Here is a 13,571-nt window from a genome sequence, read left to right as displayed (position 1 = left end):
AGTAAAAGCATTTCATGCTTACTCATGAACAATCTAGAAGTACAAAACCAATCTTCTGCTTCAGATTCCTCTCTATACTGTAGTGTTTTAGAAGGAATAGGGGAGAGAAACTGCAAGAAAAAGTGTTTTCAGCACTCCCCCATTTGTGACTATTAACAGCTACAGCTTATTTTTTGAATAAATAATTACCTACTCAGAGCACACACATTCACGAGTTTGACCCAGCTAGAGCACATTTGCATCACTTTTTCAGTACAGGAGGTCATTTTCTCCCCTATTTCTTTATCATCCATCTGTTCTTTCAGCATTCCTGTTTAAGCAGTGGTCAATGAGAGGCATTGTCTACCAAAATGCTACCTACTGAAGTTGGATTCTAACTAGACATTTATTATTCTGCTGCAACACTGAACTGATATAAGAAATCCACCTAGATCCCAGGCAGTTCATTACAGTGAAGCTAGACTATTACCTATTACAGCTTTAATGGTATTGAGACAAAACAGTGTTTAAAACTTTATACTTTTTTTATAAATGGAAGAAAAATTAATAAATTGGTTTTCTTGCTCAGTTAACTGTGGTTTATATATTGCTACTACACAGCTACAACAAACTTCTTCCAGCTATTACTGACAATGTCATTGTGCTGTTAGCAAATTAGCCCCAAAATGTTTAAGAAACCAACAATGGAAAAGGATTCAAAGGTTCATGCACCTAGTCATGCTAAACTGATCTGACCAAAGAATCCTGAACATAAAGTCAAGCAAAGAGTCAAAAAAAATTCTTAGAATTCACTCAAAAGTCATTCAAACTGAGAATAAAAGGAAGTGTATCACCATGCTGAATAAAATTAAACCACTTGTTGGATGCAAAAGTTCTTCTAGACAAAATAGAAAGTGTTGTATTGTGCAATTATTAGCTCTCAAAGTAGCATTCTCAATGAGATCAGAAACAGTAACTTCAAACATTTAAGAGAGCTAAATTCATTCTTGAAAAGTAGTAGCCGTGTTCTCAGTCCATACTTAAGAATTCAGCTAAGCTACAAAGATGAAAGAACAGCACCACCTAGTTCTCTATTTAAAAGTTTTCAAATATTATCATCCATTGATTTACTTTTGTAATCCTAATTTACATATGTGTGTGTATTCTGCAATGAAATCTGTCACATTTCCATAAAAAACAACACTAACAAGTTTGTCAGGAGTTATTAAAGCATCTGATGTAGATATTTTGCAAGTGTATTCTACGAAAATACAAAAAAAAGTCTGCATGTGCAAGAATGCTAGAGACTTGTAATAATACAAATATTGTTCTGAAGCACCATAAACACTGAAAGGATTACTGATCCATCCCTAATATTACTTTTGGGACCACTTCTCTAATTTAACGAAAACATTGTATTTGTATTCGTTCCCCCATACAGGAGTCTGATACTTTGCAGGATGCATACGTGTTCCAGACGTAAAAAAAATATTCATGATACAGACATCATAAGATCCTCAGTAACATGTTTAAAAAACTAATTATAGCTCATGTGAATTGTTTCATATTTACTTTTCTACCCTGCAAATATTAGAAACCTTTCAGCCATGGGGTAGATAGTTGTCAGCTGGACTGAAAGTTTGAATGTCAAGAATTTCCCTGCTAGAGAATGAGATGTGTATTTGAACAATCTAGAAGTTTACCTTAACACAACAGCAGCACCTAAGAAGCTACCTACTTCTACTGCGCAGACATCTTAACCAAGTTTTACTGCTGTAGCTGCCCAGTATTTCAATTTGATAAGCACATAGTTACACATGCAGAATAGTTAGGCTGCTCTTCTAGACATGCTGGATATTCTATGACCTCACTTGCATCAAGAGGACATACTACCAGTAGAACTTTATTTCTGAAGACATCTTCTCTTCTGACACTGATATTCGTCAGCCAACTCTGATTTCTTACACTACTGTACGTTGCACTAGATATTTTCTGTAAGGCTCAACTGAAATAACGCACAAGTGACATATTGATACTGTAACTATTCTGGATAGTACTGTATTTTACATTGCAATGGCATGTGTCCTGTATAATTATAGAAAAAAATAGGAATTAACTGCATCTACAAAGTGTCTTGGCTACATTTGACTGAAATGTTCAAATAATTTATCTAACTTAGAACAAGGAAAATGAACTGCAGCAACATTGAAATTCTCATGTAGCACATTAGCATCAACCTGATGAAGTTCATCTAAATTCCTGTTTTTCATACGGTAGCTTTTAAAGTATTTTCAGCTCTCAAATCTGACCCTACCTACCAATGCCTATAAGAAGTCTTGCGTGCTGTACTGATGCAAAAAAAATGGCTCTTAATTGACAAAAGCGACTAAAGTCTTATGGCTACCTCACTAAAAAGTTCCTGTAACTGGTGCCCCAGGCAGGAGTCAGGCCCCGGTGCCAAGGACTGACTTCCACTGGCTCCCTTCCTCACTTCTGTTAGTGCACATTTGAGGAAGGTAGAGGGAAGTATGGGAAAGAAAATAAAACAATAATTTTAGAAAGATAATCAATCTAAACCTCCTATCATATCCCTCCCAGGTATTTTCTCCTCCAAGGAGGAGAGAAGCATGTCCTCTCAGCTTCCACAGAACGTGCTTTGCCTATAACCTTCACTTGATGCATTTCATTTCCTGGGGAAAGGAAGAGGTGGAGAGTCATAGCAGGAGAAAGATGAAAAGGTATGCTGTATCCTGCAAGCCTGAAGTCATACAGTGTTTTGTTCCAGTCTAATCTTCATATGTATCTTGGTCTTTCACAGCAAAGGCTTTTGTGGTAACTCTGGAGGGGATGTTTTATTTCTAAAGAAAGTAAGTTGCCCCATTCCCTGTCTCCCATCCATCTATCTACCTACCTATGATCCATGCAGGCCAGCTAGGTGTTGGCATACCATAGCTCACTGGTTGCAAAGATGACACGTTAATGTAAACAGGTTATATAAGATCTAAATTTGAGGCCTTTATGCTCACAGTCTTAAGAAAAATGGCTTTGTGCATACAGAGTAGGGCTATTGCCGTTTTCCCCGCTTCAAGTCTTGCAGCAGCAAACAGAAGAAACAAAGTATTGTTTTCTTGACAGGTATCCTAGGCAAACAAGGCAGTGAGATTACTCCGCCTTTACCTGCCACCAGCTAGTCACCTATTTTGACATTTCTTCCTTAAGATATTTCTTTTCTAGAAGTTCAAATGACAAGAGTTTAGAACAACCAATTGAAAGAAAAAAGCCTGTGATACTAACAATTCTTTAAACTGCAAATTTTTATTTGTTCACATTAAATGATATAGACTACTGGATTCTGTTTCCCTGCTGATACTCACATTTATATTTTGCAATAGGTATAATTTAATGAAGATCAAATGCATCTGCACTTTCAAATCCTGCAATACAGATGTTGCAGTAAATGAAGAATACAGAACATGGTCAACTGCCTTCATTATCCAGATTTCCTGTTACTCCATTTTGCATCAGATTAAGAAAAAAAAAAGTGTTTTTGAAGAACAGAAGTATCACTTGCTTTTGTAACAGAAAAAAAGCCAATCTGTACAAAATCTGACACAATTCTTTTTCTCAAAATATAAAGACAGTTTGAGAAGTTCTGCAAGCATGTCATCTTCAATGACACACCCCCTCTCCCCAAGTATTGCTTATTCAAAATATATAAAGACTATCATTAAAATTTTATATTCCAAGGTATTTTGAAATTACATTAATCTTGTGTTAAACATATGTGAACATCCCACAAGTCTATAAGACACTGAAGTTTTTACCTACTGTAAACAAAAAACAAATGGTCCATATATTTCTATTGATTGCATGCCTTCCCACCACCTCCAAAATTCACCATTCAGAACACAGCAAAGCAATAATGATTTATAATTTGCAAAACAAAGAGAATGTAGGAAGCAGAAAACATTTTAATTTGAGTCTGATCCAATTCGAAAACTCAATCTTATTTTGTGGGGAAAATACTGAAACTGTATGAGCTCTTGACCACTCTTTAAGGAACAAATAGGGAACTCCTCTTTAATACAACTTCTTCCCCTCTAAGAATGGCATACATTTTGCACCCCAAAACGCAGCATTAACCAGCAGTTTGTAACCCACAAACTTTACATTTAGTGCAGAGAGATATGCCAAATACTTGACAAAAAAAAATCCAAATCAGGTAAGGAGAATGCTCTGAAGAAGCTCTGTAGTCACGTTGCTAGCCCATACTTAACTGGTACACTACTTGTGTTCACACACATCATCTTGATGACATTTTTATAAGCTGCAGCCAAGATATATCCTAAGATTTTAACATGTTAGATTCAGGACCCGAGCCTTCAGAGAAAACACAGCATATAAAGCTAATTCACTGCTAATTTGTTTTTATAGCAAAAGATGAGACACACTCTCTTGTAACATGTAATGTCCTAGTAAATGTCAAACTTCATATTTGTTTTGAGAAGCTCCTTCATGTCAATTGTTGATAACTTTGCTGCAATTAGTTGTAACTTAAAATTTAAGAGATTCCCTTCGGACAGATATAAATCTTCATTAACCAAAATGATCTTTAAAAAAGATGGTACTCATCGCTTCTTCCATATTCGTCCAAATCTCACCTATTTTTCATGGTATTACAAGGACACTATACAAGCCTGGAGACATCAATAACATTATTAGAAATCTGCAACTGCAGTGGAAACATTAAAAAATGACAAAGTTAAGAGGAAAGTGCAATGCCTTGCTTACTCTAATGAACAAGATACTTCATATGTCACAAACTCATGAAAAATTGCAATGTTAGTTTAAGGTTTCCTCCAAATCCACAGAAAATGAGTTCTGTCATTTTCACTACTATTATTTCAGATGTTAACAAAAGAATTAATTTAAAAGGAAATGCTACAGCATATTCCTGTTTATTATACTATTTTATGACCTATCACAGAGTCAAGATACTCTGTTAATCCCTGATTACTAATCAGTTCAGTGAGTAAAATCTCTAGTCACTGCATTTATTTTCCAATTTGCGAACAGCTGCGGTCTGACATTTTTGTGTATTTGTAGATAGAAAAAAGTTTATTTCAGTTGATGACCTGGCATGTGAACAAGTGTTTTCAGATATCAAAAAAAAGTTTTACTTTTCCTGTATAAACTGTGAAAATATTCTTCAATTTACATCCATCAATGTATCACAGTGAAGCACCAACTGGCATGTCAATATTTAAACTTCACATATAAAAGCCATATAAACTCTCAGGGAAGAAGAAAAAAGCCTCTGAAAGGGATAAAGTGAGCTTGACATTGGAACATATTTTGTACAATCTTTTATTTAAAAGAAATTTCTAATAATAAACTCCAGCTTGATTGTGTCCATACTATCTCATTACCTTTGCTTGATATTTTGTTACAGAAAAAAATCATTACCTAACAAATTTGTATTGCAAAGTAACATATTTTTTCAGTAGCAAGCTCAATGACCTTAAACCCTTTGTAATTCTAAAAATTGATTGCTTCTGCTTCAACTAGTACAGCTTTTCCCCTCGTTAGGGAATAACCAGAACAGCCTTCCTGCCTTCTAACATAGCAGGAACAAAAGCAGGTCAAGTTACACTGTTAATCCGGCAGATGTAGGTCAGTTTGGGATAAATATCGGAACAAATGCAAAATATCAAAGTGCCTACTACAACTGCTGCTGTGAAGTAATTTGGCCTTATTGTCTTCATAGCTGTCAGTCAGTTGCAGTTGTGAAGTTTCCGGTGTTGAACTTTGAAAAGCCAGAGTTTTTAAAACTTAGCTTCTGCCAGAAGAAGAGGCAATAATGTAATGCATGTTATATTTATAATAACCAGAAAGACATAACCATATTTTCATATACGGTCACAAATTATTTTTGCATATAATAGCCTACTCAGGTTACTTTAGCTAAGATTTGGCAATTGAATAACCATGATTAGAATCATTGTTTGATTAATATTGTGGTATGTAAGAAGTTTAAAATGTAACCAGAATATTTTCACCTTTAACATAACAAAACAGTCTCTCTCACGCTATCCTTTCCATGCAACAAAGACAGGCAGTCAACAAACTGTTTATAGAAAGATGACGATAGAGGGAATATCAAAGCTATGCATACAATCACTATACTGCATATATGACGATCTGCGCTGTTTTACAAATAGCCTAAACCTTGCCAAGTCCATTCACAGAACAAAGAATAAGCTGGAGAGGAGTTCAGTAATATGTCTCTATGGGAACAAAACTATATATATGTATGTATATACACACACATATAAAGAAATGTTCAGCTCTGAAAGAGTTTCAGGGATCCAAATCGATAAGCATAGAATATACACTATTTTTCTAAAACTGAAGAGCAGCTGTCTATGGGCAGTTAATCTTCTTTAACAGCTATGCAAGAAAAAAAGAGGAATCCTAAACTGAGTATTACAAAGTAGAAAAAAGTTAAATTTATGAATTTATAGTAATGTAAAACTATATTAACAGTGATTTGCTGCTACTTAAAATGTGAAAGCTATAAAGGCATTCACACTCTCCAAAAGCCATTTGATTAAACTAGAAAGCAGTAACTCAGCTCGTGGTTAGGAAGAAATGGTCTTCCCTCCAAAAATCCCAAACTTGCCACACAGCAAAAACACTGCTGAATAAGGCTAACATAGATCCCAAGATCTCTGTTTTGCATATAAAAGGATGGCAAAGGAAGCAAGCATGAGGGTTTTTATTTTTCCATGTTTACAGATGTTAGGGAAAGGGCATAGGACAATAGGCAGGCGGACATGGTTAAAGGAAGAAACAAGGAGTCTCCCAATCCATCTACAACAAAAATATCAACCTATGTTCTTCACTAAATCCCTTGTGCCTGTTCCAAATTCTCCATGTTAGAAAGTCCTACACACAAAACATTAGTATTTAAAGAGAGCACTGAAAGATGCAATACACAGCCTCCAGTGTTAGCACTCTGTTTTGTAATTGAAATAGATGTTCTCTGCTTCTTCCTTTCCCCCGTTAAAATGCTATTATGATAGTGTCCTATGTATTAACATTTAAAGCACCCATTCTGAGCTTATTGTGCATTAACATGAGAGAAATCGTAAGCATTTGGACCTTGTCTTTAATTTTAATTTATAAAATGAAGGGAAAAGATCCTGAAATAGGTTCACAGAAAAAAACAAAACACTCGTAAACAAAAAACTGCAACATTAAGAATCCTTGCCAAGACACCCACATTCATTTTTCAACATAATCGTTTTCAAAACACTTTCATTAAGAAGAGAGATAAGCTGTTCAAGGGCAGACTCCTGAGAGAAATAATGGTTTTACAAGTTACTCCTTGCCACTGGAATTTGATATTTGCCTTTCTTCCTTTAAAATACACCTCAAAAACATCTTGGGAAGAAGAGATATGCTCATTAAGATCCTACTTAATATTGACGTAATCCCAGAGAAGACACATACTAAACTATGTCTAATAACTTTATCATTCCACATTTGTTTTGGAATGTGTATTTTAAGAAGCATGTCAGTGGCATTCTCTCTAGAGAGGACCCTCCATTGTTTTGAGAGTGTCTAACAGAATTAGCCTGTTGTTAGATTCATGTTTTAAAATAAAATTGAAGTATTCCTTCTTTCGCTTGGAGAAGGCATTAAGATGACAATGACAGCACCTTCTATTTCTACTTTTTAAATATTACATGAAGAGGTAATCGTCATTCTACCAGTCAGTCAGCTACACTCTGGTTATACTGCTATTCCCTCAGCAATTACTTGATGTCCATGTCTTTACCATACATACAGTTGTTACCAGTTATGCATCACAAAAGCTGATGAACTAAAAAAAAAAAAAACCACACTCAAAATCCAATTTTGACTTTACATAGCAATATTAAAAGATTAACTCTTTGGTGGAAAGAGTAAGGGCAATCACTTTCAACACATTTTGTCAACAGTAGAATCAGGCCAGAGTGATAGGAAAGCTAATTATCAGAACTACGGCTTCTGTAACAAAAAACTCTGGCTTAAAGATATTTCTAGCACATTATAATGTAATTGCAACTGACAATTAAGTAAATTTAAAAGCAGAGAGAGAGAGTCACTGTTTCACATTTCTGAAATAAAAAAGAAAAATAAAAGAGAACTAACAAGAAAGTAAACAAGAAAAATGTTTTTGTTTCAATGGAGTTGATTCTCTTGATCAATACTTCTGTGGAGTTACTTCTCCAGTGAGAAACTTCAAAACCATTTACTGTTGAACTGATGATAGAAACTTGATAAATATTTTGAGTGTAAGAGTCCTAAATATGATGAGAGTGAGTGATTCCTATTCATGTATTTCTCAGGGAAGTTTTGCAAGGTCATCCATGGGAATTTGGATTGTTTAGTTACTTCATGTTCTAAAACTGAACATGAACTGCTATACGATGACAATCAACAAAAATACATAAAGAAATCAAGCAGACGAATTCATAAAATATATACAAACCTGTAACACATAAAAAACATAACCTGAGAACAAAGCAGCTAATAAGCCTACCAAGCTTTGGTTAGATTGATGAAAGTCATATAAAGGCAGGCACCATCAAGTAGAGTGATACATTCTGTTTCAACTTTTTTGAAAATATTCCAAATAAAGATTGTATCAAGACTACTGTCTTCAATTCTGTGATGGTCTATACCCTAACAGAACTTACAGAATTACAGCAATATGCTTTTTACTTGCTGTACACTGTACAGAGTAACAAGATTTAGCTGTGAAGACAATCCCTACACATACAGCACTGGGTTGCTGAGATTTTGCTAACAGAAATCCTACTGAAAATTCGAAACAGAATCTAGATCCACAAGTCATCGAGTAATGCATCACAACTTTGTCTTAAATCAGCTCAGATAATCTGAGAAGTAGCCATTTGCATATTTGTTCTTTTTTTTTTTTTTAAATTCAATTCTGCTTGCAATAGATCTGGGCTTACAAAAAAAGAGTCTCACCCGTAAGCGATTATCTGTCTTCACTGATTTGTTGCATCAGTGATCACAGTTTCAGACAGATTAAAGCATCCCTACATTATTTTCATTAGTAGACAGGTTGCAAGCATTTGAAGTGTCTGAAGAAACCATATTGAAAAGATTTGCCTGGTGTTGGCAGAGAACCGAAAGTGGATCATGAGCACGTACAGCACTATCCAGTGTCCTCCCAGAAGCAGAGCACATCAAGGCATTAGATGCCATTTGCATTATCACACAGCAGGGGGCTACAGCAGCTACAATTCCAGGATAATCTTAACCTGTATCTGTACACTATGAATCCAACAAAACTATTTTTAATATTACAGTTTCTCACATAACTATTCACAGTAAAGACCTTACTTTTCAGGTTGCATAAAAATAGCTCAGATGATGTACTGGAGTTACTTTAAATATATGCTGTCCTCCAACTGTTAAATTTTATCTAAGGAAGGGTAAACTCATGAAGTGGAAAAAGCAATCAGAATGAAACAAAAGTGTAAAGCCAACTGTAAACACACGTAACACTTTAACCCCTTAAGACATCCTTTAAGTTCTCCAGAATCGTTACAGCGCAGAAGCTAAGAACAACAGCAGCCAGATATCCTACTATTTTCACAGCCAACACTGGAGAGAGCAGAGCAGACCAATATCATACCCAAACTCAGTTGACAAACTGCTTCTCAGCTCAACATGTTATTACTCCCTCTCCCACCTCCACTGCTCCCCTTTCACAGCAAGCAGTTGACACTGGGCTCTTTTACTTCTTGTTCGCCTCCTTTCCAAAGGGACTGCTTGCTGTTAATGCTATTCCACGCACAAGCTGAGAAACATTATTCTATGTCCTCTTCCCTCAGCTGATGCTTCATCAATACCCAGGACAGATTCCTTCAGCAAGCCTCTCCACAGATCATGCCAGAAAGGCACACTTCCATACAAGACACACGTCAGCTTGACTCTGCCACCTCATTTTTAAACTTAATTAGCTTCAGTTTCACTAACAGGAGCCATCCTTAGTGACAATTCAGAAATGCTTCGAATCCTCTGAACAAAGATCTTACTCACAGAGCTGAAAAAAAACTGTGTATCCCACGGCCTACAAATAGAAAACTGGAGGAATCCAACAAATCCATTGAGCCACTTCATAACACAGTTTGGGGAAGCAAAGCAAGCCAACGGGGAAAGCTACTGTTAAACGCAGGTATAAATCTGCCAACAAGAAATGTGTCTAATATGGTAACTGTATCTGTTAGTTGTGCCAAAATAAACAGCAGAAACTGCGAAAACAGTATTTATGAAGTAGCACTAAGACAGACCAAAACAATTTGATACTCTTATTTACAGTCACTATTCAGGACAGTCTCCTCCTAGAAAATATTTACTCATCTACTTCTCCATCCTCCTTTACCTTAGGAGAACAGGATAGTAGAAATTATTGCCTCTCGCTCCTGTCCGAGGATTACAGGTTCTTTATATCCCTCCCCCTTTTTTTTTATTAAATAAGGGCTAGCCTAAGTGCCTCCTGAAACAGCACTCTGCTGAAGTGTGGTATACAGAGTGCCCAAGTATTTCTGACTGCAGTTTTAATCAGGAGCTGAAAAAGCAATCGTGTGAGAAACTGAAAAGAGGGAGACGTTTTATACACACGGAGGGCAAGCTGGGTAACATATTAAGCATCGCTTTTCCCCCATCTGCAAGGACAGGCCCAATCTGGTGATTTTCACACAGTCGCAGTCAGATTTGCATCGCACCCCTCTACTTGCAACATGTTTTTTACCTGACGCAGTTCGCAGAGTTGCGTTTTGCCTGGCACACTCCCTAAAGTGCTGTGAAAGACATCACTGTTTTTAATCACCGGTTTACTCTCAAAACTGCGATGCGCTGAATGCAGCTGATTGCATCTTAGGGAAGATCAAACCCTCCTCCTCCAGCGGCAGCCCCGATTTCACTGGTGACAGAAAGTCAGTCCAGACGCTTCCCCCCCCCGCCTCCTCCGCAGGGCAACGAACTGACAATCCACAGGGAAACGCAGCAGGCAGAGAGGGGCCAGCCCCCAGGTGCAGCCCGCCACATGTTCCCCCATCAGTAACCTTGTACAGCACCAACACCGCAGCCCCTGGTGCACCGGGGCACCGGGCAGCCCGCAAACACCGGTAAAGAACACAGACAACGCGCCGGGTGACGCTGCCCTTCGCTTCTCCCCTCGCCCCTCCCCCGCGGCCGGTAACTCGCTCGGGAGGCGGCAGCGTGGGGGGCGGGGGGGGCCGGGCCGGGGCTGCGGGGGGACGCGGGGCGGAGGCCCCTGCTCCCGCCGGGGATCGCCCGCCACACGACGCGACCGAGGGAAAGGCGAAATGCGTCGCGCTTGACGCGAAGCGGCACGACGGGAGCTGGGGGGGGTAGAAAAGAGGAGAATAAAAAAAAAAAGGGGAGCAAGCCTTACAAGGTCACTGTCGTTCAGTTTATCACGGTCCCTTCGCTTCGGGCCGAAACGCCCCGCACGCCGAGCGAGGGAAGGGGGGAGAGGCGCGACGCCGTCCCCCCGCTGCCGCCCTGAGGGCTGGGCGCCCGCCGGCGGGCCGCTGCGCCCCCGGGGCCCCCCGACACCGCGTACGGCAACGGCCGCCGCCGCCTTCCCCGACCCTCACCTCCCCCCGCCCTGCAGGGGGGGGTCGGGGGGCAGCACCGCCCCCCCGCCGCCGCTGAGGGGGCAAACTGCCGGCGGGCAGCGCCGCGGGCACGGCTCGCCGCCCCCCCCCCCCTCCCGCCGCGGCGGGAGGGCGCTGGGGGAAGCTCCCCCGCGGGCAGGCGCGGCGGTCACCGGCACGGCAGCGGCGTGCCGCGGGCTTCCCTCCGCGGCGGCCGCTACCTCGGACTCGGATAACGCTAATTAGGGGGAGCGGTGGTGCGGCGGGCGAGAACGCGGCGGCGGGGCGGAAGGAGGGAGAAGGGAGACAGACACCCAGCGTGGAAACTAGCGGGAGGCCGAGCTGCCGGCAGCCGGCTGGGGCAGGGACCCGCTGCCGACCCTCCGGCTCACCCGGCGCACGTATCTGATGCCTCAGACACAGACCCGCATCCGCGGCTGCGGGAGCGCGGCGCGGACACCCCCCCCCCACCCCCCACGCCGGGGGGGGGGGGGGGGGGTGTCATCCGGAGCCCGCCGCGCGCTTCCCCGGTGTGCGCTGGTAGCGCACGCGCTGCGGCGGCCGCGCTCGCACTTTCGGGGGCGCGTGAGCGGCGGGACGGCTGCGGGGGCCGGCGGGGAGGGGGCGGGAAGAGGCCGAGGGGGGAACGGCGGGAAGGGTTAACGACCGCGCGGCGCCTCAGCGCTGGACAGCGCTACCCGAGCGGCCGGGAGGCGGGGGGCGCCCGCGGAGGGAAGAGCGGCGGAGGCGGGGAGGGAGCCGGCGAGGAGCGGGGCGGCGCGGGAGGCCGAGCGGCGGCGCCGGGGATGCCCCGGGCCGCGGCGGTGCCCCCCGTCTCCCTCCCTCCCTCCCCGCGCGGGGCAGGGCTGGGGAGGAGGCGGTACCTTGTACGAGGATCCCGCAGAGGCTGTAGAGGCGCAGGAGCATGCCGGGCTTCAGCCGCATCCTGGGGGCTCCCCTCGGGCTCGGTGGGCGCCACGCACGCAGATCCGCAGCCTCCCGCCGCTCCGCTCTCCAGGCGCTTCCTTCCCCCCGCAGGAGCCGCCGCCGCCGCCGCCTCCGCCGCAGTGTCTCCCTCGCTGTATCCAGTGGGGTGAGGAGGAGGAGGAGGAGGACCAGGGTCGCGGGGGTGGATTGGGGAGGGAGGAGGAGGGCGAGGAGGGGGGAGCGGCTTTCTCCGCTGGCTCCGGCGCTGCTGGGCAGGTTCAGGTTCCCACCGCGGAGCGGTGCCAGGTGCCCCCGCTGGCTCCCCTCGCCCCTGCCGCGGCGCGTCTGTCCGTCCGTCCGCTCGCTGCTCCCGTCCCGTCCCGTCCCGTCCCGTCCCGCTGGCGGGCGGAGGCGGCGGGGTCTGCGCTGGCGCCGCGGTGCGCGGGAAGGCTGCTCCGCTCCCAGCCGCTTCCCGGCTCGAGACACAAGGGCAATCTCCGCTTGCGAGCCTCGCCCCGCCCCTACCGTCCGCCCCGCCCTTTTCTGTCGGGAGCCACGCCCTTCTCCCCGCCCCCGGGGCCACACCCCGGCCCTCCCTGTGCCGTGGGCACGCCCCTGCCACCGCCTCGGCTACGCCTCCGCGGGCACGGCACGCCCCTTGGCCCTCGGACCGCCCCCTCAGGTGGGTGCGTGACTGGCGTCGGCGGTTCTCCAATAGAAAGTCCCCAGGTTAGGCCGGACGGCCAATAAGGCGGTGACAGAGGAAGCGCGAGACGCCAGGTTACAAAACAAACGGGTGTTTCTCAAAGTCTTCAGCCACGAGCGAGGTGCCAGACCCCACCTCCTGCGCCGCTGAGTGGCAGCCGGCTCGGGCCAATCGCGGGGAGACTCGGCTCCGCGGCGGCTCTCCAGCCAATGGGCAGTGAGCGACGGGGACGGGGACGGGGGCGGGGGCGGGCG

General features: G+C 43.6%; 1 protein-coding gene and 1 long non-coding RNA gene across 4 annotated transcripts in view; both read right to left on the bottom strand.

The window, feature by feature from the left end:
* LOC142362923 (uncharacterized) overlaps nt 1-11,632 on the bottom strand; it is a 344,173-nt gene extending 332,541 nt beyond the window's left edge. Inside the window, exon 1 of the long non-coding RNA XR_012765384.1 lies at nt 11,480-11,632. This is a non-coding gene — a long non-coding RNA (uncharacterized LOC142362923). The remainder of the gene's footprint in view (nt 1-11,479) is intronic.
* CADM2 (cell adhesion molecule 2) overlaps nt 1-13,140 on the bottom strand; it is a 756,516-nt gene extending 743,376 nt beyond the window's left edge. For 2 of the 3 annotated variants that reach the window (XM_075434116.1, XM_075434124.1), the window contains exon 1: nt 12,569-13,140. In XM_075434116.1, coding sequence (XP_075290231.1) covers nt 12,569-12,629 — 61 coding nt within the window. In that variant the 5' untranslated portion in view covers nt 12,630-13,140. The remainder of the gene's footprint in view (nt 1-12,568) is intronic. The other variant, XM_075434130.1, reaches the window with a different exon arrangement.
* Nucleotides 13,141-13,571: the final 431 nt, after the last annotated feature.

Source organism: Opisthocomus hoazin, chromosome 1 (genome assembly GCF_030867145.1).
Source record: "Opisthocomus hoazin isolate bOpiHoa1 chromosome 1, bOpiHoa1.hap1, whole genome shotgun sequence".
NCBI lineage: Eukaryota > Metazoa > Chordata > Aves > Opisthocomiformes > Opisthocomidae > Opisthocomus > Opisthocomus hoazin.
This window is presented reverse-complemented; position numbering and strand designations above follow the sequence as displayed.